We start from the raw sequence: 27,245 nt of genomic DNA, 5'->3' as shown, positions 1-27,245 counted from the left end.
GCCGCCTCGCCCGCCGCCCGGCCCGGGCGGCCTCCTGCGCCCGGCCCCGCTGCGCGCCGCGGGGCCGGCGGGGATGGCGGGGCCGGTCCGGCTCTAAGCGCCGGAGGGGGTTCGGGCCCGGTGGCGCCGAGCTCGGGGTGCGGACGGCGGGGGCCGGGGCCGCGCGGCTCCGGCGCCAGACCGAGCCCGGCGAGCCTGGAGCGCACTCAGTTTCGTTTTTCTCTTTGCCAGCACTTCTGCGGCCCCTTCTCTGAAGGAAAGTCTGGAAATGCTGAATTTTGGCCAATTCCTGTTGGTAGTTAGGACTGTAGACCGAGAGGGACGGGAAGCGGCACCTTAAAACCCTAAAGCTGCGTGCGTCTCATTTTCATTCCAGACACGCCGGCTCCTTATTCAAGTGCTAATTGCCTTTTACAATTTACTAGAAGACGGTGAGGAGATGTGTTGATTCCCTTAGCACCCCTTCTTACTAGTCCGCTCCCTTTCTTTGGAAAAGTTCTAAAAAACTTAAAGGAGTAACGCATTCCCCCCCTTGTTTTAACTGTGCCGTGGAAGGGCGGCTGAGGTGCTGGGCCAAGAAAATGGTCAAGTGTTGTAAAGCTTTTTTCCTTCTCCCGCCAGGCACGTGGCTCCTAAATTTCCCGCTGGCCCTGCCACTTGGTCAGGGCATTGCCCGTCCCCTTTGTCCGCCAGGCTGCAGCCGGCTGCGGGCCCTGCAGGCACCAGCCTCGGCCCTGGCCCCGTTGCTCGGCGTCCTCCCGGGCCTGGCCCTGCGCGGCCCCATGCTGATGGGGCCCCGGCTTGACCTGTGCCAGACTTGCTCCAAGTGAGGGCGTCTGGAAGCCCCCTCTCGATCCACTCAGGTCCCTTGACCTCGTCCCTCACTGCTGTGTCTGTTCACAAACAGCTCTATGCCTTGTGAATTCTGAGTGTCTTTTTTTTCTGATGGTCACTTAATTTGAAAGCTGCTCCAAGGCTGAGTGAGACCAACTTTTAAGCCCTTGCAGGCTCTTGGTAGTTTGATTGAAGAATGGTTTTAATACTGCACCTGGGAGGTTACTCAGGTCTGGGGGGGAAGGGCCCTGGGCTCTGTTGGCACAGTCCTGAGGGCCAATTCGGCTTCTTGAGACCCTGGGCAGTCGGTTTCCCTCCCTTCCCCACCCCGCATGGGATGGCAGGGTAGCCCCTCACCTAGCCGAGTGAGGCTCTCCCAGGAGCCCCTGTAGTGTTAGCCAATACAACGTGGCTTTTTTTTTTTTCAGATCTTCAGTTTAAAAGTTGAAGGCCCCGAAAAAGTAAGGAACCTTGAGGAAGGTCAAGCTTTGTGTTGTGTCTCAAGTTAATAAATCCATAGGATGGCTCGCTGAATTGGTGATGTTCATTTTGAAGATAGACAACAGAGGCTCCCGTAGGTTAAGAACCTTGCCAAGGTCATATGGCCGGTGAGCATTAGGACGATCTGTCTGATCCCAAGCTGACTCTGTACACTCTCCTTAAAGAGGTGGTCTCCGGTCCTTTTGACCTTGACCCACAGTCAGAAGTACCTGTTACATCTAGACTGGACTGGTGTGCGCGTGCGCTCAGGTATAATTGAAATGAGAGCTTTGGGAAGCACTGCTTACCCTGAGCTGTGTGCTCTGCACGGGGCTGTTTTTCTCGCCTTTCATTTTCCAAAACCTGTAGCCCTCTGGATCTCCAGGCTCCTTTCTGGCCCCTAACACCTTTTGGAAGAATCTTGCTCTGCTGTGGGCCTCTGCGTTGTGGCGTGGTGGGGAGAGGGCCCCATGGTTCACCGACAAACCTGCCCTGGAATTGGACAGCTTTGGTTGAAGAAAAATAAATGGGTCTGTAGGATAGTTCTTAGCTAATGGCGCGATGGGAACGAACCCAAATTTCAGGCTCTGTGAGTGTGCTGTAATTATAAGGCTGTGTGCAGTTCAGTTTTATTCTACATACTAAGGCTTTTAATTTGGCTTGAACTTTTGGAGTAGTTTCTTCAATGAAACACTTTTTAATGTTACATTTCCTAATTTAGAATCATGAAATTGTGCAGTCTGGATTGTAGAAAAATCACAAATCATTTTGCTACTTCCAATTTTAATACACTTATTAAGCAACTTACTAAGTAAATTAATTCAAAAGGTAGAGCTCACAGTAGGTGAATGTTATGCTCGTGATAAACGCTGTTACATATGTGAATTAGTGTTTGTGCTCTGAGGTTTGTTATGTAACTACTTCTTCGTTTTTTTTTAACTATTTCAAAGAGCTGGTGGTTCAGGTGGGTTCTCCAGTGATGACCCTGAACCTTCAGAGATGCACAGCTTAGTTTGTCGTTGTTGTTGATGTTGAACGACTTAAAGATCTTACTATGTCCGAGGAATCCTGTTCTAAGGGGATTGTTTCTTTGGTTTTATAGTGCTCAAGCTCCTGTGAGTTACAGCCCTCTGGGCATTGCTACAAAGTAACTTTTGTGACCTAGAAGTCTTGTTTGAGAGGTATTTAACCTGGATTGTGACTTTGAGAATAACTGGCTCTCTGCCTGGTTTCTGGTGCCATTGGGTTCCTCCTGCTCCCCACGTCTCTCCCCACCCCAGTTATCAGTGGGGCTATGTCCTGGTTGCCAGTGATGGTGTGCGTTTGCCATACAGCAGACGTCCCTCGGTCCTGGTGAGGCTGCTGCAGGCCAGACGGTGCGGATCTGTTGTTACAGACCTTGAAGAAACTAACTGTAAATAAGTGTGTAGGAAAACAAGATGGAAAAACTTCAACTCCTCAAACCTGTCTGGTTTTCAGAAGCAGGGTATTATTTCTCGTTACCTTCAAATTTCAGTGTCACAACTTGGAACAATGTCAGTCCGGTTTATTCTTTGTAATGAGTGTTACGTGTGTCTGGTAAAATATGTTTTTGTTTCATGAATCATTACTGTGGGTGTTCAAAATGTAACACTTGAGTTTTTTTAATAGTGTCTATTGTGAAATAGTTTGAGTGACGAGTACGATATTCGCCCGTTTTTCCATCACCAAGCCTCAGCAGCTATCAAGATGATCTGCGTTGGCTTCCGATGTTTTCCCCTTTTCCCCTTTTGCTTTGCGGAGATACTCGAAAGCCAATTCCAGATCTGTCATTTCACCCCAAATACTTAAGCACCCTGCCTAAAGAATAGGGCAAACCCAGTGCCATTTCACAACAGTCCATAGTCAAGTTCTCTTGTTATCTCAGAAGTGTGTTTACAGTGGGTTGTGTTGGATTGTGGATTTTAATAAAAGTTCACACATAAATTTGGTTTTGTGTCTTTTGGGGCCCTTTAATCTGGACTTTAAAGCCAGCACCCCTCCCCCGCCCGTCCCCCTGCTGTGGACTGGTTGGAGACACTTAATCTTTAAAATCCCTTTTCTTCAGAGTATGTTTATCCCCCCTCCCCCGTTTTCTAAAAAGAGCCCTATTGTTCAGGATCCCTCTGTTTTGTTGAATAAGGCTGGTTGGAGACCCAATTGCCTGTGATTTTAATTCTGACACATTTATCTTAAGCAGTGTTTGTAGGCAGACCCCTGTGCATCTGGAAGTTTCCGTTGCAGAAGAATCTTGTTCTGGGCAGAAGGGATGTTTTAGGATGTATAGAAAACATGGATGGTACTTGTGAAGCGTGTTGCATTTGTGCATCTTCAGAGAAGGTGGGGATGTCTCTTCCCCAGGTTTGGGTAGGGCCTCTGCAGTGTGAGGTGGGGAGATCTCCTCAGTCACCTTCTATGTTTGCTCCTGACCATTTCTCCAGACTTCCTGGCTCTCCCCCCAGCTTTGTTACCTCGTCCTCTGCGGATGACCCCAAGTGTGGCGCCGTGGCCATGGGCACTCTAGCCAGTTTAAATATCACTAAGGTACACTGCTCTAATTTTTTTCCCCTGCTTTTCTCTCTCAAAGTTTAAAAACCTGAAACCACTGATTGGTCTCTGGGTCCTTACTCTTCATGACCAAACACCTGTGCCATTCTAATTTATCTTTCAATAGAGCTGTACCCTGGGTGACCAGACAGTTTATTGTCTACACTGGAAACTTTTGTAAGTGAACCAGGGTGGCGGGGTGGCTCCTAATTATTTCCCTGAGACAGCAGGCATGCCCCAGGGCTGCCTGGGCGAATCAGGATGGATGTCTCCCAGACTCAAAGCATTTCTTACACCTTGGGCTTGTAGATTGGCTCAAAAATAAAGGGCTTAAACATTTTATTTATTTATTTTAAAGATCTACATGCAACATGGTGCTCGAACTCATGACCCGGAGATCAAGAGTCTGCATGCTCTGCCAACTGAGCTAGCCAGGCCCCGTGGGCTCACTCCTTTTAAATTTGTGTCATTCTTCAGTGGCTTTTCTCTTACTGAAATCCTCCTAAGGTCTGAAGGATGCAGGCCTGGTCTTGGAGAGATGGCCACTGATTTTTCCATCGCTAGCTGCAGACTGGAGGCAGCGCCCCCTCCGCTCCAGCCCACCCGCCTGCTAGAACTTGAAAGCCCCACCTTTTAGTCTTCCTTTTACTTCCCTCAAGTCACAGCTCAAGCAGTGGACAGGGATTGTCATTGGCGCCAGCCTTGCGGTGTCCTGCGTCTGTTTCCTCATCCGTAAGCAGGGCGTTGGGCCTGGCTGGCTTCGGGCCCCTCGTGTCTCCCCTCTGCTGACTTCTGCCATGGCTGGGGCTGAGGAAGGAGCCAGAGACCCCTGGGAACCCTGTACGTGAGGGCCCAGGGGCCACGTGCACGTGATAAGGAAGGTGGGTCAGCCCACCCACAGCTTTGCTGATTCTGACAGCACTGCAAGCGAAGAGGGGCTTTGTGGGGCGCCCAGAGGGCTCAGGCGGTTAAGCATCTGACTCTTGATTTTGGCTCAGGTCCTGAGCTCAGTTGTGGGATTGGGCTCCACGCTCATGGGGGAGTCTGCTTCTCTCCTTCGCCCTCTGCCCCTCCCCCCGCTCCTGTGAGCACGCTCTCCAGCTCTCTCTCTCTAAAATAAATAAATAGATCTTAAAAAAAGAGAAGAGGGGTCTTGGCAGCAGCGTGGGGGACAGTATGTGGAAGTGGGAAAGGGGAATTGTAGGCAGGTGGTCAGAGCCTGAGACCGTGGTGCCCCCCCCCGCCCCGGTGGGATGGCTTTGGTGGAGTGATGGACAGGCCCCCTGGGGTCCCCTCTGAACGTGAGCTTGGGCCCGGGTTTGGATCTTGGCGTCTGTACTTACTAGACGGGGTCCACTTACTCGGTGACATCTGCTGGTATCTGGGCCCCCAACTACCCCTTCTTCGCTCCGAAACTGTGGCCAGCTGTGTCATTTTTCTAAGCCTCTGTTTGCACACCCGGAAAATGAGGCTAAGAGCCCTGACCTCACTGTCCTCAGAGAGGACAGAGTGAGATGTGCTGAGTAGCCCTGGGCTGGATCTTCACTCTCAAGGGAGGGTGGGTGTGGATTTGCACCGTGGTCTGGCCCTGCCCTCTTGCTGGGCAGGAAGTTCAGAAGGCGTGAATGAGCACGCCGCGCAGAGCCCGCCCAAAGGAAGCATCCACAGGTGGTGGTTGGGGAGCCGGCTGCATCCCCGTCTCGTGACCACATTGGTGAACCTCTGGAGGGACACCCAGCGGGGCATCACTACATCTAGCTTTGTTATGGGCAGATGATGACAATGTCAGCAAAAGTACGACATGATAGGAGACCGGCAGGCTGTGGGGAAGAGAGTCACACGTGGCATTTGGACATGTTGAGACTGAGCTGGGCCCTGGGGAAGGGGGCTGGAAGGCCTCAGTGAGGTGGAGGACAGCGCTGAGGGCCAAGGGGGGAGCGGCCTCATGGGCCTGCCCACAGCTGGGGCTCAGTGAGTGGGAGCTGGGGACCCTGGGGGAGTGAGCCCCACTTCTCTAGCCTAACAGCTGGTTGAAGAATCACCCGAAGATCCTGGAAATTAAATTTTGCAAATGTCCCAGGTGGTTGCCTTGGTATACGGGGTTTGAGACCCGCTGATGTGAGGAGTGGAGCTGGGAGAGGAGATAAAAATGAGCCTAGCTCAGGACCCAGGAGCATCTTCATTACCAGTGAGAGAAATGGGAAGAGAGTGGGCTTGCTGGGCCTGGGCCCATGTTTCTGGGAGGCGAAAGTGTGGAGGCTCCAAAGCGGACTTTGTGATTGACCAGAACAAGTCAGGCTTACCTATCTGTGGTTCCCTTTTCTGATAAAGCTGCCAGGTCTGATTCATGAAGGCCCCTCCTTCCTTGAGCTGCCCCACACGGTTCCGTGTTGCTTTGAATACAGCCTCTCACACCTTTGCTTAGAGCTGGGACAGAAGACTTGGAAGGGTTACTTCTGGAGGCTTCAGTAAGTTCCCAGTGAAAACTGTTCTGTTTCCGTCGTTAAGAACCCACAGCAGCACACCCAGAACTATAGGGAGCCTTAAAACCAGCCAGACGCAGGGATCAAGGTGGTTCCTCCCCTGAATGTCTTTCACTGTAACTCAGACCCATCTCGAGGGTCATCTGGGGCAGTCACCTGAGGGGCAGCACTGGGTCATTTTTCAAGTTATTCTGGGTGTTTTGGCTCTGAACTCTGGTACTTAAGAGTTGACACATAAAAGGTCAGAATACTGGGGTTCCATAGGTCAGAGCCATTTGAGAAACTTGTCAGCTTTGACTCAAAGCAGAATAATACAACCATTGGGAATTTTGTGTACAATGTCTTGTTCATTTGTTTGTGGGGGAGCTTGAGCCTGGTGGGCCCGTCCACAGGGTTGAGGACTAAGTGGGGGTGCTTCATGAACTCGATAGGGGGGGCCCTCCAGGGGGAGCTTGTTCACCACACGGTCAGGCCCCTCGGGTCGATCTTGCTTTGACCAAGCTTATGCAGGGTACGAAGGTGGGAGGGCATTTGACACAACTGGATGGCTGCTTCTTCGCCGCAGTTACAGGTGGTGACCGACCCTCCGGCCCCGAAAGCATTTGCACTCACGTCCTTGGCACCGTCCTCCTTGGAGCAGGGTCCTGTCCACGTGCAGGGGGCTGGGCAGGGCGCGAGAAGGACCAGGCTCCAGAAGAGGGGACTCCCCGGGCCTTAGGGCTAGCAGGCCAGGCAACCTTTGTTCCTCTGTAGAAACAAAGGAATTGATAGAGAAATACTAGTAAAAGGTGGGGAGAAAGCCAAGGAAGATGTACAGAGAGTGAGAACTCTGGACAGAGGCTGGGGGCCAAGGCGCCTGCAGACCCTGGGGCTTGTTAGTGTCACTGTGGCATCGTGGTCCCCCCCCCCCCCCCCGGGGCCATGACAAACCCAGGGCACAGGCTCCACGTCGGGCCAACCTCACTTGCATCCTGGCTGAACCTCCGTGTCCTCCTCATATGGAGAATGAGCACCTGATGGTGGAGGTGCTTTGATCAGACGAGATAACGCAGGCAGATTGCAATGGCTTGCCACGGTGCTCGCTGGGTGCACGGAAGGCGCCTGCTAACTATTACTGTTTCTACTGTGTCAGTGTATCCTTGTCTGCTGAGCACCAGAGCCCCTGTGGGTGGGTACACGAGCTCCGATCTTGCCCTTCCTCTCCTTGGTTGACCTCTGGGTCTTCTCCTTGCAAGCGGTGAGGGATAAGAAAACATTTTAAAAAAACCACGTCCCTGATAAACATCCTCTGCCGGGTGCCTGGTGTTCATGGCTGCCTCGTAGGGCTCAGTACCAGGGAAATGAAAGCTCGGCCTTGGTGCTCTGAGCTAGTGTCCCTGTCAGCATCCCTCAGAAGGGCCCCAGGTCTAATGCAGTGTGGGGATGAAGCCTGCTCACTAGGGCTCACGGTAGTTGGGGACCCGCCTCGCCTGGTCCCGTGGACAGAAGTGATGCTGACAAAGCACCAGGCTCTGTCTCTAAGCCATGCGTCCGGTCACAACCGGGTGGAACCCAAACGCAATTTTCTGCTTGTAGTTTCTATGTGGGGACCCTCGAGTGGCCGCGTCAGTGACTGGGGACGGGGGGGACACTGCTGGGGAGGCTTTGTTCCTTATGCGTGCGGCTGCTTCAAGAAGCGTGCCGTTCGTGAAATGTTCAAGCACATGGCTCACTGCAAGAACATCGAGTTAGACTGGGAAGGTGTCTCAGAGCACCTGTGACTGGTAATTACAACTTAACCTTGAGCTGTAGGCAGTGAAGCCTTTTGGGGATGAACAATCAGGAACTTGTGTGAGGGGAGATGGTCAGAACAAGAGCCACACCAGTGAGGTAGCTGTGAAGCGTGTCTGGAGTACCTGCCGAAGGTGAGGGCCAGGGAGCAGCGTAGGGGCGGAGACAGTGCAGGCGCATCGAGAAGGTGCTCTTGGAGCGAGACCCAGAAGAGGAGGGAGGGGGGTGAGGTGAGAGGGGCAGGCAGGTGCAGGCTGAGGGTGGGGAAGTCAGCATCGGCCCGGCCTGGAGTCTGTGAAGGACTTCATGCCCAGGAGGGACTGAGCAGAGGAGAGGCGTCGGCTGAGTTTTTAAAGTGATCCGTGTGGCCGCCGTGTTAGGAACAGACCAGCGAGGGCGGGTGGAGGCAGGGAGTCTGCCTGGAGGAGGCCGCTGTGCGGGGGCTGAGCCTGGGCCAGGTGGAAGAGGTGAGGGAGTAGGAGCGTGTGTGCCCCCCCCCCACTGGCCCCCAGAGCCCCTTGCTTCCTCTTTGCCGTCCCTCCCGCCCTTGTTGTTCCGTGCAGACCCCAGTCATGCTGCTTTATTTACACATCCTCAGGAGCAAGCTATGCAAGGGGAAGGGGGTCTCTCTGCCCTCCTCCCCCAGTCCTCCTTAGCAGGTCCTCTAGTTACCAGTTTAGAGACGACTCCTCTTCACTGTCCTGGGCGGCCCAGCTCCTCTTCAGATCCGCCCGGTGACTCGTGTGATGTGGATTTTCACAGGTGACTGAGTCAGGATCCAGCTAAGGCTCACGTTGTGATTGGTTGACGTGTCTTTTCAGTATCTTTTCAAAAGTAACAGCTTTATTGATGTATAACTCATGTACCATGCAATTTGCCATTTAAAGTATAACATTTAGTGTGTCTTAGTCCACTTACAGACTTATGCAGCCACTCCCACAGTGTCTGGACATGGTGCCCCTCCAGAGAAACCCTGTGCCTCTAGGTGTCACCCCCACCACCCCGGCCGCAGACCGCCATGTCCCGGCTCTTCATCTCTAGCTTCCTCCTCCTCCTCTCCCCCGCTTCTCGCTGTTTCTTGGTGGAAGAAGCTGGCTGGGGGGGCTTGTTTCCCACACTCTGGATTTGGCTGATGACATCTTGGTGTAATCCAGCATGTTCCTCTGTCCTGTGTGGTTTCCTGCAAATCAGTGGTCAGACCCAAAGACTTGATCCGGTGCAGGTTCTACTTTTTGGGGTTTGAGGACTTTCGGACGCTGATATTCCACCACTGATGCAGGCCCGCCCTCAGGAGGCAGGTCTGTCCGCTTTCCTCACGGCCCTTGCTGTTGGTTGGCGGTCATTAGGCTCCGTCACTTCATTAGGGTGTGACGCTGATGTTCTGCTTCTGCAGTAAAAAACTTCCCCTGGTCAGCTGTTCGGTAGTGGGTGTATCTTGAAGGCAGAGGAATGTCCGGGAGCAGCCTGAAGGCAGGACAACCTGTTGAGAAGACAGACGGGTCTGGGCAGGCTGCTGCGGAGTGCTGGGGGAGGCCTGGAGCTCTGGAGGTGATGCTGTGGGGTGGCAGGGACCCCCTGAGGCTGGTTAGCACGTGTGTGACAGGAGGAGTTGGGAGTCTTCATGCACCTAGAGGTGGGGAGGTGCTAGGATTTTCGCCGGTGGCAGAGCAGAGGGGGTGGAGGGGAGCCTGCACATGGGGCCGGAGCCGAGACCCTTCCCCCGAGCTGGCCTGAGAAGAACCCTGGGGTCGTTGATGATGGGGGAAGGAAGGAGCAGCTGAGGCAAGTTTTGTTTTTTATTTTTTAATTTTTTTTAAAAAGGTTTATTTATTTATCTTGGGCGAGAGGGGTAGAGGGACAGAGAATCCTCCAGCTGAGCACGGAGCCTGCCCGGGGCTTGATCTCACCCTGAGATCACGACTGGAGCCCAAACCGAGAGTCGGATGAACCACCTGAACCACCCAGGCGCCCCACTTTTGTCTGGGCTACATGTAAGGCAACTCTCGGAAATCCAGGAGAAAAAAATCCATTGTCTTCACCTGGCACATTTATTGTACCCGGTGTGTTTTCCCTGGTGGTCAGTGTCCTTCATTAACAAATGCATTACACTGCATTTGCTTGCGCCCTGGATCCTCTTGGTTATCTTTGGTCTATTTCCCAGTGTCCACCGTAGTGTTTTCTTTTTCCTCACTAAATGTTTATTCCATTTAATTGTTAATGTTTTACTCTAGTGACTTGAAACTTGTGAACACTTTTGGAAAACTCCCACCCGCGGGCCGCCTGAGCCCCTTCTCTGGCTGCAGTCCCCCCTTGCCCTCGTGACTGCGGCTCCCCGTGGAAGTGGTCTCTCCCACCTCTGTCTGGCGTGGAAGGTGGCAGCTGTCCCTCGAGGGTGATGTGTGTTAAGCTGTCTGGAGGGAACAGGACTGTGGGGGCCACTTTATGAGATGATTTACTTACGCAGGTAATGGATGTTCGTGGGAAAAGTCAGATCCTAGGGTATCAAAGAGCAGACGGTGAAAAGTCTTCCTTCTCCGCCAGCCTCCCAGCTCCCCTCTCGTGAGTACGTGTCTAGATGTTGGTAGGTTCGGTGTGCACCCCACGAGTCTGTTCCGCTGAGCCTGGCTGTTGATCTGGCCAGTGGAGGTGCAGCGAGGGGCGCTGACTACCTCCCTCTTTGCTCCCATCAGTCATTTCCAGAGCTGTGCCCTCAGGAGCTAGGCCTGGAGGTGGCCTGTGCTGGGTGGGAGGCATGGCCTGCCGCACCCAGCTAGAAGCTTCGTGAGTGTGGGATCCGGCCTCGCCCCCTCTGGGCTGTGCAGCCCCAGAGCGCTCCTGAGCCTGTTTTTAGCTCCGTGTCTTCATGAGTGAGGAGGGGATAGCTATCTCATCTGCCTTCCCGTGAGAGTTTGAGGCATTGACACGTGTCAGTGCCCCCAGCCCTGGCCTGCCGCCAGAGCCAGAATATGGCCCGGGACCAAGCAGGGAGCTGTGCTGTCCCTGGGGCTGAAGGCCCCTGTGAAGAGCTGGTGAACCTTTCAGTCATGGAATTCTAGAGGTGAATTCAGGAAAAAATGGATGTCTTGGGTGAAAATTCTCTAGAAGACAAATGCTATGAAGTAGCATTTATAGAATAGATGGTAAGAAATTTGGTTGTAAAGCTGAAGGAACTCTGGCATTTTTATTTTATTTTATTTTTATTTTCTTGGTCTTTAGAGGAAAAGCAAAGAATTAGGTTGACTTTTTGAGGGATTTAAATTTCATTCCATCAGGGAGTCCTCTCCCTCCGATGACCAATGACTTAAGAGTCCTGGCTGCTTGGAGCATGGTGCTGAGCCTGAGCCCGGGCTCGTCGGAGAAGGCGCCCCGGTGGGTGATCCGTGCTTCTGTAGGGGCAGCAAGCGGGGGGGGGGGGGCCCGCGGGCTGGGGGTACCATCCCTGCCGAACTTCAAGGATGAAATTAAGTTGTACTTTGCAAGACACACTGTTAAGTTTTCCAAAGGTACCCGGTGTCATTCCAATAAACGTTTATTTGAGACATGGTTTGTATTTTATTTTCGCACATTTTTATTGAAATAAGGTAGTTTTAAGTCCATGTTGTAGAATGATGGTTGTTAAGGAGTCTTGCAGTCATCTTTTGGATGCTGTGAGAGGGTTGTTTGCCTTGTTCTAGACAACTCCAGTCTCCCTGGTGGCGCCCCCCCCCCCCCCCCCCCCCCCCACTGCTCTCGGCCACTGTTGATAATATTTTGTGTGGTCTTCTCCAAGTGTGTCTGTATCGTTAACAAGGGAAAAAGAAAAATATTAGATGTTTCAAAGAGGAAATTCTTTCAAAATGTCATAGCCTTTCTTAAAAATTGAGGTAAAATTCACTCAACACAAGGCATTTTATTTTTTTTCTTTAAGATTTTATTTTTAAGTAACCTTTACACCCAGAGTGGGGCTCAGACTCACAAGCCGGAGATCAAGAGCTGCACACTGCCCTGAATGAGCCAGCCGGGTGCCCTATCACAAGATGTTGTAAGTGAATGATTCAGGGGTGTTCAGTAAAGTCACAGGGGAGTGCATCCATTACCTCTAGCAGGTTCCAAAACATTTTCATCACCCCAAAAAGAAGCCCTGTACCCGAGGTCCCTACCCCCGGCCCTGGGCAACCACCATTCTGCGTCCTGTCTTGATGAGTTGTTTAATCTGGATATTTTATCTAAGTGGAATCCAAAATTGTACGAGCTTCTACGTCTGGCTTTGACTGAGCACGATGTTTCCAGGTTCACATGGCACGTGTCGGCACCCCATCCCTCTTTACGCTCCAGTGCTCCATTGTATGCATGTCTTGCAGTTTGTTTGTTCATCTTTTGGTGGACATTTGGGTTGTTTCTACCTTTCGACTATTGTGAATACTGCTGCCATGAGTGTTCATGTAACAGTTGGTGCGTGGACATGTTTTCATTTCCCTTGGACACGTACTGGGAGCGGAATTGCGGGGTTATACTCTGTGACTGAGGAGCCGTCAGACTGTTTTCCACAGCGGCTGCACCATTTTACATTCCCACCAAGTGTCGAAGGTTCCAGTTTCTCCACGTCCTTACCAATACTTACTGTTATCACGGCCTTTTAGAAAATGAAATTCCTAATGTAATAACCTGTTTTTGCATACTTTACTATTTACCAAAGTGCAAAAAAACCCCCCTAGGTTTAACCATGTTTTGCCCAGATCTTAACAGCTATGATAAGTTTAATATACTTAATAGCTATAAGATAGGGTCCATTTCTTCATGCCAGATTTGGAGTGTGTTTGGGCCTGGAGAGCTAGAAACGACACAATAAAGCTAAGCGCACTTTAATGGGGCAGGAAAGAATATGAGAGTCCGGTACCCAGAGTCAGGCCCATACGTCTAATGGCAGAGATGTTCACTCTTGGAAAAAAGGATGGTGTGCCAGCTATGCACTTGGCATCGTACCCGGTGCTGGGGACACAGCGGTGAATGCACACTCAAGCAGCTCCTGCCCTCTGAACTCACTGTCTGAGTCATGAACACAGACACGAATCAAATGGTCACCCACAAATCCACGGAAAAGAGCAGATGTTTTTAGTGCAGGTGGGATGGGGAGCACGTTCCCGGAGCCGGGAGGGAATATGACAGGGAGCATGGCTTGTCGGGGGCCTGGGATGGGGCTGGACAGGTTCAGGGGCAGAGGGCGCCCTGGGCACGGTGCTCTCAATCCAGAACGCCAGGAGCAGGGGACAGAGCTGCACAAGCACCGTGCGTGTTTCTAAGGGTCCTGCTGGCCACGGTGGTGAACAGGTGGGGAGTGGCTCGGAGATGGCCAGCGCGGCCCACCGGACAGGCACTTCGGGCCGCGGACGGAGCAGATGGGGACAGTGGCTAGAGATGGCTGACTTTGCTTTCTTCGGTTTGCCTGGGTGGTGCTGCGCACTAATGGAAGTGAGCAGATTTACGTTGTTTGCAGACTTTGAGAAGAAGTTTTAAAGGACTTGTTCATGAGGAAAAATTCAAACGTGCACAGTAGAGAAAATAGAAGGAGCCCCCATGGTGATGGGCACCATCACTCCACCCACCAATTTGGTCCAGCCTTGCTCGCCCATTTCTCCCCGCCCATTTCTCCCCGCCCCTTATCCTCCATTATTTGACGCTTCATTTCATTGCCTTCCTAGATATTCTTTTGTTTGGTTGGGTTTTTTTTTAAAGATTTTATTTATTTATTTGACAGAGACACAGCAAGATCTTGACATATTTGAGACTTGGGGAGAAGTGGCTAAAGTAGTACCGGGTTCCCATCTGAGCTTCCCCCTCAGGTTATCTTACAGACTCATGGGACAGTTGCCAACACCAAGGAATTGGCATTCGGGTAGCGGCGCTGTTACCTAAGCCACAGATCTGAATCCAGTTTGGCTGTTAGTCTGAGTAGGTCTGCTTTCTGGACACATCGCGTCCGTTTCAGGACCCCCTCCAGCCTGGAGGCCCTCATGGCATTTGTTGTCACATCTCTTGTACTGTCCAGTCTGCAGCAGCCCCTTTCTTTGTCTTTTGTGACCTTGACGTGGAGCCCTTTCCAGGAGCGCCCGTGTCCTTCCAACACAACCCCTGTTATGGTTCAGCATTTCCTGTTTGGACCTACGAGCTGCCCTAGGCTCACCTTGTATTTTTTCTGCCCGGTCCATCCTGTCAGGGAGCCCTTGTTCCTTTTATTGGAGAATGGTGAAAGCAAGTAAGCCCGGGGTCCTGGGTGTGTGCTTGCTGTTGGGGCGTCCTTGTGGTAGACACAGCTAGGAAATAAGTGTATCTGTTCTCACACATGCATGCGCATCTATATTTATCTGTCCTGTATATCTATGAAAACCCGTGAGTTCATGCTGATACTTCTGATTCCAGTCCAATACCCCAAGGTTTATTCTAGCTTTCCTCTTTCCTTATTTATAACTTCTTTACCAGATAGTGAGAAGTCTGTGTCTGGTTATCCACGATACATTCAGACCTAGTACATAGAAAGTGGTTTCAGAATTGCTACCCAGTATCCCTGGGAGAAACAAATGTACTAGCTAGGGGATTGATGTCTGTGTGTGGCTTTCTTGTGTTTAGCCAAATAATAGGCCGTCAGAACCTTGTCTTCCAGAGCCCCTCCGCTGGCTCCTCTCTCCTCTGCTCCCTTCCCTCTGACAATTCCTGTCTGCATCATGCCTGTAGGAGCCCACCTGGGCTACATGGCATTCCTGTTGTATGTCTCATGTCCTTGCTTCCAGTTCTAGTGTATGAGAAATTCCGTTCAGTGTCTGTGGAGGGTAATGAGTAGTCTGGAGGGGAAAATGAAATTGTGTTGCGGTTAAAATCTGAAACAAATCCAGGAGAGCCAGAACCCCCAGCCTCCCTATAGAATTGGTCTTGGTGTTGCTCAAGTAAATGTGGGAGTTGCTACGGAGAGTTGCTACCAAGTATGCATCAGAGCCTGAAGAGCAACTTGGTAACAGTTGCCGCTGACTGCCAGGTGACTCCGTTTGCTACATGTCGATACACTGTGTGCTTCGGGTCAGCAAGGCTGACCGGCCGGTAGATGAGGCTGGCGGGCGGCCTCCCAGGACAAGCACTGCGGCCCTCATCAGAGCAGTCGCTCCACGCAGTCCGCTTGTGGTGTGGGCTCTCCCCACAGGCAGTGTGGCCTCCCGATTCCAGTTTTCCAAAAAGTATTCTTCTCTTCGCGAGAAAGGGAATACATCTCATCTCAAAGCATTTAGAAGATACTGACATAAATAGAAAAAAGTCACCCCGTAATAATCCTTGGGAGGGAGCGTTGTTAACACGTGTGAGGTTATTTCTAGACGTTTTTTTCCTCTTCTTCCACCCACCCCTGCCCCCTTCTCAACCCCATTCATGACCTTCATCCCAGTCTGCTCTTCCAGTGTGAAAGGGGGGCAGGCAGATAGTGGTTCCGCTCAGAAATCCGTCTCACGTTAGCAGCGAGGATCCGGGCACCACCCCAAATTATTACTTTCCTTACTCATAAGTTTAAGGCATCAGACATTTTTTTTTCTTGTCTTTTTTTTTTTTAAGATTTTACTTTTGAGTAATCTCTACACCTGTGGGCCTTGAACTCACAACCCTGAGCTCAAGAGTTGCATGCTCTTCCAACTGAGTCAGCTGGGCGCCCCTAGACTTTTTTCCCCTACATATATATAGACGGTTGGGATTCACCTGCATTTCTAAGTTTATGTTGCTGCTGTTCACCTCGTATCTTGAGCATTTCTGAGTGCTGTTTATCTGCGTGTGGGGCGGAGGGACCCGTGTTTAAAGTGAAAAGATGATGGCCGTACCCGCGGGTCAGGTGGTGGCTTCCTTCCGAACACAGGCCGGGAGCACAGGCGGCTGGGGCCTGATGCCCGACTCCAGGCCCCCTAGCCGTGCGGCACTTCTGTGCCTCGGTCTTCTCGTGAGGTGGACTGGGTGTAGAAATTCCCCCCGATTTGGGAGCATTCAGGGGATTATAAATGGCTGCCTGGCCCGCGGCAAGCAGTCCTGTTAGCTGCTGGTTTCAGGGTCCTTCTTCTTCCGTGTACGTCTAGCACACCCCCTTTCCTTCAGAGCACTTTTTTGGTCCCTGGGGAAGTGTTGAGGGGATGATTTGGTGTCTGTCTCTCACTAACTAGAAGCTGCTAGAGGGCAGGACCTGACCCGGTTCCTGGTTCAGAAGAGGTGGAGGCAGAGGGTGCGTGTGTGCGAGTGCATGCACGTGTGTGTGTGTGTGTGTGTGTGTGTGTGTGTGTGTGTGTGTAGGGTGGGGGACTAGACTGCTTAATAAAACCACATAGGCACTGAGGTATAAACAGTTAATGCTAAAACATGTCTTCCCCAAGGGGTTGATCACAGAAGCCCCTCTAGTAAGCTGACTTCATTCATAAGGGTGGGGGGGGGCTCCAGGACATCTGCTGAGCACCCGCTGTGTGGGTCCATACCCCAAGGCTAACAGTAGAGGGTCCCTGGGTTCACATCCTGGCTTCTCTCGTCACACTGGCTCTCGATGAGGAAACATTTATGCGGTGGGGATAATGAAAGTACCAATTTTAGTTATTATAATGAATAACTATTAATATAAAATTACATATCCTAGAATTATCAGGATAATGAATGTGGTATATTTTATATACAATATAGAGACATTTAGTTATAACAAATAACTCGATATATTTATTCATCTTAATTCTGGATCATCATGATTGTTAATTATGTAGAATAATTAATTGTTCTATCATAATTAACAGTCATTACTGTGAAAGGAAAATGGGTTACTACATGGAAAATGCCTCCTGGTGCCTAGGATGTGCTCAGTACATGTTACTTATGAGAGCGATTATGTTAGTGGGTAGAAGAAATGGCATGGCTCCTTTGGTGGGGGAGTATGCCCTGCTTGGGGAATTTAAAAATTACGCTGCATGGTAAGTTTGTGCCAGTATTGTGTGTTGCCAGAGGCTGGTGAGGGCTGCAGAAAGCAGGGTGCTGATATGGTAGGTGGTGGGGTTCCTTGGGGAGCTCTCGCTGTGGCCTGGATGATGGGCCGCAGAAATTGTGCAGAGCTCGGTTATGGGGTGCCCATGCAGGGATGTGGATGACTCAGTGCAAATGCTGTATAGTCCCCCGAAGATCCCACACTGAGTCCTACAGGACAGCGCGTCCGTCTGTCCACGGAATTTTCCATCATGCTCCTGAAAGGCACATCTCCCGGCCTAGCTGCTTCGATTAGAGATTGCAAACCGACACAGAGGAGTGTGGCACGTGTTTCTCGTAAAACACCCTTCTTTGAACGGGAACAGATTTTTCTGATTCTTGTAAGTGACTCTTCCCGTATTCGGTCCTGGTTGTTTGGTTGGACGCTGTCAAAGTTGTTTTCTAAACAAAGCCCCAGAAGAAACAAAGCAGACACGTTTGTGCTGTAACTCAATAGTGTGTCTTAATTGGAAACAGACCTTGGTGTGGAGGGGCTCTTAGGTGCAGGAAAGGGGGATGTCTCTGCCTGTAACAAAGTAGAGACCTGGAAACGGACACTTGCAGGAGGCTTGTCTACATTTTAAAAACAAAACAAAACAAAACAAAAACCCCCAAACCACTCTGGACGTGTTTAAACTTCATGTAACCTGTGTTTCTCGCATGCGCCCCCCTGCCCCTGAACTTGCTGCAGTCTGCAGATGCGATTTCTGACCTGACGTGTGCCCTGTAATATCGGCTGTTGGTCAGGTAGCGGAGAGCTTCCCTTTTCATTTTGGTACTTTGGCTTTGAGTTCGAGCTGCCGCCGCTGCTCAAGTAAGATTTCGGTGTCACGGAAGCTGTGCTGCGTGCTAGGCAGGCACCGCTGGTTCCAGCGTGGCCCGAGAGCAGCCGCCTTGTGGACCCCGGGACCGAGAGCAGGTGCGGACAGCTGGTGGCATCAGGCCTGCTCCTGGGCCATCAGGACCTGAATCCTGCACAGTGCCCTGTCACCATCCACGTCATTACATTCTTGTTTATTTTAAAAGTGGTCTGTTTTAAATGCTTGCATTTGGCAAATCATGGTCTTTAGCTTTTTTTTTTTTTATAAGATTTTATTTATTTATTTGGGAGAGAGAGAATGAGAGACAGAGAGCACAAGAGGGAAGAGGGTCAGAGGGAGAAGCAGACTCCCTGCCGAGTAGGGAGCCTGATGTGGGACTCCATCCAGGGACTCCAGGATCATGACCTGAGCTGAAGGCAGTCGTTTAACCAACTGAGCCACCCAGGCGCCCATGGTCTTTAGCTTTAAAACTATTTACAGCATGATTACAGGACCTAGGAGACAGTTAATAGTGGAAGTGTGCGGAAGGTAGTGAATAGGTGCGTGGCAGGGACCCTCATGGATGGCCACAGGCCTGTGTGTGATGAAGATGAGGAGGAGAATCACACACGTGCAGTTGGAGGCTCAGGAAGTGACTCGAGCTGCAGAGGGAAGTGGCCGGGGGTGAGGGAGGAAGTCAGGTCACTAACAGCAGCTCATATGGGTGTCCTGCCTGCTTGTGTACCGTGCACCTGTGCAGTGCTTTAGGAGTGTTGACATGACCCTAGCTGGTACTGCTGGTTAGGAAACTGAGGCACACGGAGGTGCAGGGCACAAAGCAGGAAGTGCCGGAGCCCAGAAATGGAGCTGGGCACCCGTCTTGCACGTTCCAGGACCTTGACCCGTGGGTGTCGTCAGGACAGGCCAGTGCACCTGTTCCGGGGGTTGAACACACGCGGAGAGTAGCTTGCGTTGCTTTGCCATAATTATTGCAAATGTAGAGGACTCTTTGAGAGAACTCTTTGTGGTAGCATAAACTTCCCCAAGGAATAAAAAGAAAAAATTGACTTGGAACTAGTGGGTTTGGATTTTCTAGTATTTTGTTTTATTTTTATTTTTTAAAGATTTTATTTATTCGACAGAGAGACACAGCGAGAGAGGGAACACAAGCAGGGGGAGTGGGAGAGGGAGAAGCAGGCTTCCCGCGGAGCAGGGAGCCCAATGTGGGGCTCGATCCCAGGACCCCAGGATCATGACCTAAGCTGAAGGCAGACGTTTAACCAACTGAGCCACACAGGGACCCCTTCTATATGCTTTTCTGAAGGATGATGACCAGAATTGGGTAATAGGATGTAAGGCCCTTTTTGAAGCAGAGCTTCTGGATCCCTGGATGATCTCCCCCTCTTTTTACATCAGAACAAAAAGGGCTGCACTTACAGGGGTGGCCCAGTGAGCCATGGTGGCTGTTTGGGGTGCCCCTGGCCTGTGCTTTATGTTGCTCACCGTGGTTTGTGCACTGACCTTCACGTAGCCTGTGTCATGGTAGCGCATCCGCACGTCGAGCTCTGTTTCCGCTGTGGGCTGGTGGCATTGCCGTCTGTGCGTGCAGTTGGCACGTTAGTGCAGGGGCACAAGGGGACCTGAATTCGGTGGTGGGTTGTTTTAAGATTGAGCTATAAAATAGGAAGGCAGACTTCTTAGCATTTCCAAAAGCCTGCAGATGATTTCCTCTCCCCTCTTGCTGGGATCACCTCCGACCGAGCCCCCAGGGCTGGTGAGGACCAGTCATCAGGCCTGTAATCCTCCAGCTTAGGAGCTGGGCGAGAAAGCTGTTTGCTCACTGGAAGTGGTGAAGAGCACCTGTTTGCGCAAATCTTTTCCCTGGTGAAATTTTATGTATTTTGAAGTGAATGATGTTTGCTGCTTTTGAGTTGAGCACTTGATAAATAGTTGTTTAAGCTGAAGTAACTGAATAAACTTGGAGGTAATGTGATGATTTGCCAAAGCCTCCCCCTCCCCCCTCCAAAAAACGGTATCAGAACTATGCGCTGGTCCCTATATTACAAGACTCGGACCGGTCACTGTTCACACAGACTGCGTACTCGCCTCCCTCTCCATTCTGGGCGGTTTCTGTCGAAGGAGAATACTAACCCAGTGAATCCAAAGACATTTGTAAATGAACTTAAGGCACTGAGGTGTACCGTGGGTCCTTTCGCTTGCTTTGGAACAAGCATGGACTATTTCCATGTTTATTAATGATTAACTCTGTGTTTGTTCTCTCGACACTTTCTGTGTGCCTGTTTCCCTCTTCTGGTTGGCAGTTTCCTAGAGAGAGAGGACTATCTGGTGCATTCTGGCCTTCTCCCGCCCGAGTCAGCGGGACGCGGCACGGCATGGGAGCTGGGCGGGAGCTCTGCCGGCCGGGCCGGGGTGGGCCCGCCAGGCCTCCGCCAGCTAACCCGTGCCGCTGCTGTGGCCCCCGTCTGGCGGAAACCTGGCCCCACACGTCTGCGGCCCCTCAGCAGTTGGGGTTTTCGGCGTGCCCGTGAGAGTTGCATCTGTTGCCATCGTTCCAGAGAGCCCTGAGCAGAGCCACTGGGTTTTCAGAAGACAGTCTGTATGACAGCCCGAGCCACAAAATGAGAAGTGCAGGCGGTGGTTCTGAAAGCCTTCTGCCTCAGGACCTCTGCATGGTCTCAAGATGATCAAGGGCCCCAAAGACCCTTTGTTTATGTGGGTTCTGTTGATGCTCATCGTATTAGAAATTTAAACCAAGGAGTCTAAAAAATAATGTGCCATAAAGACAATGAGAAATCTGATATGTTTATCTAGATCGTATTTTTATGAAAGATAATTTTTTAAAACCAAAAAAAGAAAAATGTAGTGAGGAGCGATATTGTTTCACACTTCTTGTAAATCTCCTTAAGGTTGGGCCAAATACAAGCAGCAGTTGGCTTCCCACTGAGTCTACTGGAATTTGTTGTTTTTGTTCAAGTATAAGGAAAAAAATCTGGCCTCACGCAGATATGTAGCTGAAAGGGAGGAGTATTTTAGTAGCCTTTTCAGATAATTGTGGATATTCTTCTTTGCTACCACACCAAAACTCAACCAGTAGTAGTTTGTTTCTTTGTTTCTTTGTTCCTTAGAAAGAGCAGGAGTGGGTGCAAGCTGCCAGGAGGGGCAGAGGGAGAGGGAGAAGCCGACTCCTGAGCACAGAGCCTGACAAGGGGTTTGATCCCACGACCCTGAGATCACGACCTGAGCCGAAATCCAGAGTCGGACGCTCACCGACTGCGCCACCCAGGCGCCCCGTGCCCAGTCGCAGTTTCGTACAAGCTGGTGGCAGTGCGGGGTCTGAGACCACGCGGGATGTGGTGTGGTTGGATGCTTAGCTGGGTGTGATCCCTGAGGTCATGCAGCATCATTGGACAGCATTGCTCTCCTGAGTTGTGCGGGTTTTCCAGACATTGGCTGCGTCATTGCACACAGACACACATCCGGTTCATGGATGTCACCATGCATCTTAGCAGAAGTCTTTCAGGATCTGGAATCCTGAAGCTTATGGTGGTGACAAGTCTCCCACCATTCGCATTTTTGCATGCAGGCTTGAATTGCATCATTGCAGACGGGGGGGGGGCTGTTTTCTGGGAGCGGCAGGCCACTGGGTCAGTGCTGAGGAAGTCTGTCCACCACCTGAGCCATCTTCCCCGGGAAAGGAAGCTCAGCTCCCGGCCTGACACTCACCCCAGTACTTTTCCTCCAGACGGCGAGACGGCCACCACATTTAGGGTGACGCACACTTCCTGTTTCCTCACACAGATATGAGGAGGCTGAAGAGTCAGAGTTTCATAAAATGAATGCTTTTTCCTGCTTCAGTAAGAACATTTCTAGGTAAACTGGCTTCCCCCCCTTCACGGCGGAGCTGTGTTCTGGCGCTGAACCATTGCCTCGATTGGAGCCAGCACCTGCAGTTTCTGCTCTTGAACCTTCCGTGTACAGAGAGTATTATGTATTGGGACAAAAATACTTCTGGCCTTGGGAAACCCCCTTAGCGGCTCCTGGGCCCCCCCCCAGGAATTCCTGGGGCCACTCTGAGAATTGCTGAGTTACGAGAATCCTAAATTCTGTTCTCTCTCCCTCTGTGGAATGATCTGTGTGAATATCTAATGGCAGAGACTGTTAGAGAGCCCGCTTACATTAAGCTGCATCCTGCCTTACAAACATGTTTTAATGAAACTGCCCCAGGAGGGGGTCAGCTTTGGAGTGCGGGTTCCTGTGTGCAGCCTGGCTGGCCTGACCAGCCAGGTGGGGGCCTGAGAGGTTTGGGGGCTGCGCTTGTGTCTGCCAGGTCTCTGGGAGGCCTGCCCCTCGGAGCAGGTGCGAGTGGGTAGGAAGAGGGCCCCCCGTCTCTGGTGTGGAAGGAAATGGGGCCCGTCGGGCTGGGTGGGTGTTTTCTTTTAGGTTGTTGGTGAAGGAGCTGGGCTCCCCTCAGGTCTCACAGACTTCTTTTTGAAAAGAGGCAGCCTCACTGAGCGGTGTCTTTAGTTTGGCAAATTCTATTTGTGCTTTTTGTGGAAGTGCTTGTAAAATTGTTCTGTTGAGAGATCTTCTGTCTTTACCAGCTGATGCAGATGGGTTTTCCTAGTTATTTAAGTACACATGGAGTTGGGGGTTCATCTGAGAGAGGCTAGCAGTCTGGAAATGGCTTCCATTCCGGGCTAGTACCCAAAATTAGTTAAAAACATTTTCTTGGGGCATGGAAAGAGAGCCCCTTCCCTGCCACCTACCCTGTCGGTTCCTTGTTGCCACTGTATTTAAACTTAGTGTCTTCTCCCCTTCTCCCATGGGATGGCCAGAAGCCCACTCGGGGATTTGTTGGAGGGTGTGCTCAGGTAAAGCTTGGTCCCTGTGGCAGCAGTTTAGGATGGTGTGTATGTGCTTTTGCTAGTAGCTTCTGACCTGCTCTAGAAAAAAGATGAGTGAATGGTGTGACCCACATAGAGGCAAGTGTTCTAATTGATTCTTAACCAGCAGGCATTTACCTCCGAGCGTTTGAAGACTGTTGGAAGAGAGCTTGCTAACTGATGTGCCGCCTTGTCATAGCCCTGGCCCCAGGACAGGACAGAAACCTTGCAGTCTGTTGCCAGGACTGGTGCAGGGCCCTCCGCTCGTGGCCCCCCGTGCTCCTGACCTGTGTCTCTGCCGTCTCTCACTGTGCCTTCCTTCCTCGGTGTTTGGATCACCTGCCATGTGCTGAGCCCTGTGCTAGATGCTGAGGAGAGGCAGACCCACACAGAGGGTTTTTGCTCTCGGGGAGCATGTGACCTGGGCAGGGGGCGAACAGCTGGGGGACAGATAGGTAGTGCGTCTGGTGCGCGGAGGCTGTGGTTAGGATGGTTAGGGAGGTGGTGTTGGACAGCAGAGCCGGGCGCCATGGGGACCACAGGGCAGGCAGAGCTCTCCAAACCCCACGTGGCCGGAGCAGCGGCCGGAGGGCAGAGGCAGTGGGCAGGGGGCCACTGTGCCCTGCTGTGGTCACTCTGCCTACTTGGCCATTTGCAGAGGTTGCCAGCTATTTATAGAACACACTGTAAGCCCCTGGAGCCTGGCGTCACGACCCAGTATGACCTCACTAGGCCCATGCCAGCCTCTTGCGCTTCTGCCCTCATGCCCTTTGTGCTTCTGGTTGTGCTGCCTGTGGGTCCCTGGTCGTGGTGCCCGTCCTGCACACGCATTTTCTGCTGATGGAAATTCCTTCTTTCCAGGATCTGCTTGCTCAAAGTGGGTTTCTCATGAAGCCTTGCCAAATAGCTAAGTAAGAATGCCTTGGTCTTTCGTCCAGTCAAAAGCTTATCTCATTCCCCCAGGACAGACTGACCCCACCTCCCTGACCCCTGTGCTGCTGGAGCCCCCCACGGTCAGCATTCATGGAACCAGCCAGCAGTGGCTGGGGTCCCTGGGAGGTGATGTCAGCAGGTCCCACCTGGTGGGCATAGAGAGAAGTCGCGGTACAGGGAGAGGCACCAGTGAGAAGGAGGAGCACTGGATGCTGTGGATGGACAGATGGACGGATGAGGTCTTCGTGGTCGCCTCCTCTGTTCAGCTGTGCTAGTTCTGCATGGGAGGACTCTTCCCGGGGTCACTCTGACTGCCCGTGGGACCATTTGGGCATTCAGAACACTCTGCTCTGTGACCCAGCAGATGACCCCAATATCACTCTTTGGAGCGTTTGGAAAGTAATAAATCCGCAGAGAAGTCTGTCCCTTACTGCTCTCACCTGGCTCCCTGAGCATTTAGGACTTCTGGGTGTTTCAGGAATGGTAGATCAGTGGCCCCAGACCACAGACGCTCTCCTGGCCAAGCAGAGGACTCCGTGGTTTTCCTGGAGCGAGCGAGCCACTCTGGGCGAGGTTCCCTCAGCCCACGACTGCTCCTTGGGGTTTCGGCAAGTGCCGTTGGCTTGGGCCCTCCGCCATGTCCCTGCCTGCAGGCAGCCTGCGGGGCCAGAGGGGCCGCGGGAGGAGGGCCCAGAGACTCTGGCGGGGCCTCCACTGGTGATGGGAAGAGGAGCGTAGGCTGCTGGGGCCAGTGGTTGGTGCAGGGCCAGTGTTCTGACCTTGGAATGCAGTGGGGGGCACCCCCAGAGTGTGTGCTGAGTGGCAGAAAGGAGGCGTGTTCATGGAGGGAAAGAACAGGCCAAAACCCACGTTCGGGAGCTTAGCCCTGCCTTGTATAACACGAACGCTTGAAAAAACAACAGCTTTATTTTTTCAAGATCTAGCTCACGAAGCCCCAAATTACCACTGTATTTTTATGTGTTGTGGTTAAAGATGTGCAGGATGTGTTGGTGCTGATAACTCAGGCAGGCAGGCATACTCCCCGCTGCAGCCTGCCAAGGAAAGTCCTGGTTCCTGTGCAAGGGCGTCAAGGTGCTCAGTGCTGAGAGCACACAATGATTAAACACTAGCCCAGGGCGTGTAACGTACATATAACCTAAAGTTCACCATTTTACAGCACGCCATCAGTGGCCTTAAGTACGTTCACGGTGTTTGTGACCACCGAACCTTGTCATCCCCCCGGAACAGAGACCCCGTACTCATTGGCTGCCTCTCTCCTCTCCGCTCCCCCAGCTGCTGGCAACCGCTAGTCTGCTTTCTGCTCAATGTAGTTCCCCATTCTGGACATTTCATGCGAGTAGAATCATACAGCACGTGGACTTTCGTGCCTCTGGTGTCACCTAAGAGTATCTTCAAGGTTCCTCTGTGTTGTAGCAGGTTATCAGTACTTTTTTCCTTTTAATGGCTGACGCCTATTCCATTGCGTGGATATACCACATTCTGTGTTATCCATTCATTTGACAGGACATTTGGGGTTTCCAATTATTTTAATTATAAAATTCTTAATTTTCTGTGCTTTAAAGCTTTGCCAAAATTATAAACGTGTGTGACAGTTTTATCAGGGGACATACAGGGCAGTTTTCCCATTTTTTTCCATGCTGTGCTGGGAGCATCAGCTTCTGGATGGTGTTAGAGTTGGTGCATGTTCGCTTTGTGGGAAGGGAGAGGGGCGGCGAGAGCTGCAGGTGCCTGTGGGTGAGCCCCCTCGTGTTGGAAGCGGTCTGCTGAGGGGTCGCACCAGCCCCCGTCGAGAGTTTGGAATCTGCCTGCTTCCTTTATTTACTTATTTTTTAAAAAAGGTTTTATCTATTTATTTGACAGAGAGAGAGACAGCGAGAGCAGGAACACAAGCAGGGGGAGTGGGAGAGGGAGAAGCAGGCTTCCCGCTGAGCAGGGAGCCGGATGTGGGACTCCATCCCAGGGTCCTGGGATCATGACCTGAGCCAAAGGCAGACGCTTAACGACTGAGCCACCCAGGCGCCCTGGAATCTGCCTGCTTCCTTTAGGCAAATCGAAATGTAGTTGATGTTCGGAAGGACATTGTGCATTGATGTTTTTTCGCTGTGTATGTGATTGTGGGAAAATCTTACCGTATTTTTCGTAAGCCTGTCTGAGTTGTAAATTTCTACTGTGAACATAGCAATTTATAATCATAAAAAGAGGACATTCTGCATAACTTGTTGTATTGGTCGTATTTAGTATATTTGCAGACCTGAAGGCAGGGAATATTAATAGCAGAGTGGGGCAAACCGTTATTTTTGACATTGCATCACCACACGGGAGTTCACTGGCCTGGCCCCGTACTGACGTCCTCGGTGAGCCTCCCTGCCAGCTTCCTGTGCATGAGAGCCACGAGGTTTCCCATTCTCGCTTCGCTCTCAGGCCGCTGTGGAGGCCTCCGAGCAGGCTACTCCCTTTCCCCCTATAGCCTGCAACGCCCCTTTCAGCTTCGGCAGCCGTGTGTCATCACTGGTGTTCCCGCCCAAGTCTACAGTCCGGGGGGAGGTGGCCGGAGGCGGCATTCGCTGGGCCCTGGCCCTCGCGCCACGGTGGGGGCCAAGCTGGCCACCACATTCTGAGCAGCCCGAACCCCTGGGGACAGCCCCAGCCCCCCCCAACCCCCATCCCCATCCCCAAAAGATGCACGTGTGCTCATCCACACCGCCCGCTGCGGCCAGATGTGTGCCCTGCCCCCAGCCTGTGAAGAGCCCGGGCGGACGTCTCGTCCGGCTAGTCCTGCCCGCCCTGAGCATCCACTCCTGTGCTGTTATGTCTTTTAGACTTTCCGCGGAGCTTCTGACTTCCTAACGTGTGCAAGCTGAAATTCTGATGGCCCCTAAAGCACTCGTCTCTCAGCTCAAGCAGCATTAACACGTGGCCAGTTTTATTTCCTTACAGGAGCAGTTTGAAGGAAATCCTGCCCGTCATCCTTTATCCACACATACCTCAGTGTGGTCGCTAACAAACGTGGAATCACGGACAGGGAGTTCCGAGAGTGTGCGTCCCTAAGGCTGCTCCTTAGCGTCACATAGATGGTCACTGCCCTGGTTTCCCGCTTGCCTCAGAATTGCTCTTTTATTGCTGGTGTGTTTGAATTAGTGTCGGTACGCACAGTCAGCCAAGAATTCCAACGCACTTGAACATGGCTGCTTGTGTCACTGTCATTTCCGCGGAGGTTAACTCCTGGCTAGGAGCTACTGCCCATGGGGCCGTGTCTGCTTCCGATGTTCCCCACGGCGCAGAGCATGTGTTGGACACTCGGTGGTTTTAGGGACGTGTGTCTTTCACTGCATCATCTACGTAGTGCCCCCAAAACTGTAGCTTCAGATAGCCTCTGCCGCGGGCCGCTGTGGGCCGCCGTGGGCTGGCGGGGCCAGGTGCTCTCATGGGTCTGACGCCTGGCGGGGGTGGGGGGGGGA

General features: G+C 51.9%; 1 protein-coding gene and 1 pseudogene across 3 annotated transcripts in view; one reads left to right on the top strand and one right to left on the bottom strand.

Annotated features, from left to right (window-relative positions):
* Nucleotides 1-27,245, top strand: part of AGO2 (argonaute RISC catalytic component 2) — a 109,976-nt gene that overhangs the window by 625 nt on the left and 82,106 nt on the right. Inside the window, exon 1 of one of the 3 annotated variants that reach the window (XM_073893253.1) lies at nt 1,421-1,442. The exons of the other annotated variants lie outside the window; for them this stretch is intronic. Within the exon in view, the coding sequence (XP_073749354.1) occupies nt 1,436-1,442 (7 nt within the window). The 5' untranslated portion in view covers nt 1,421-1,435. Of the gene's footprint in view, nt 1-1,420; nt 1,443-27,245 lie in introns of those variants that run through there. 3 annotated transcript variants of the gene reach the window in all.
* On the bottom strand, nt 15,568-15,665 carry LOC112823761 (U12 minor spliceosomal RNA; annotated as a pseudogene).

The sequence above is a fragment of the Callorhinus ursinus genome, unplaced genomic scaffold (genome assembly GCF_003265705.2).
Source record: "Callorhinus ursinus isolate GAN/ISIS: 27379988/994484 unplaced genomic scaffold, GSC_fseal_2.0 scaffold5, whole genome shotgun sequence".
Taxonomy (NCBI): Eukaryota; Metazoa; Chordata; class Mammalia; order Carnivora; family Otariidae; genus Callorhinus; species Callorhinus ursinus.
The sequence above is the reverse complement of the archived record's forward strand: the minus strand, read 5'-3'. Positions and strand labels throughout refer to the sequence as shown.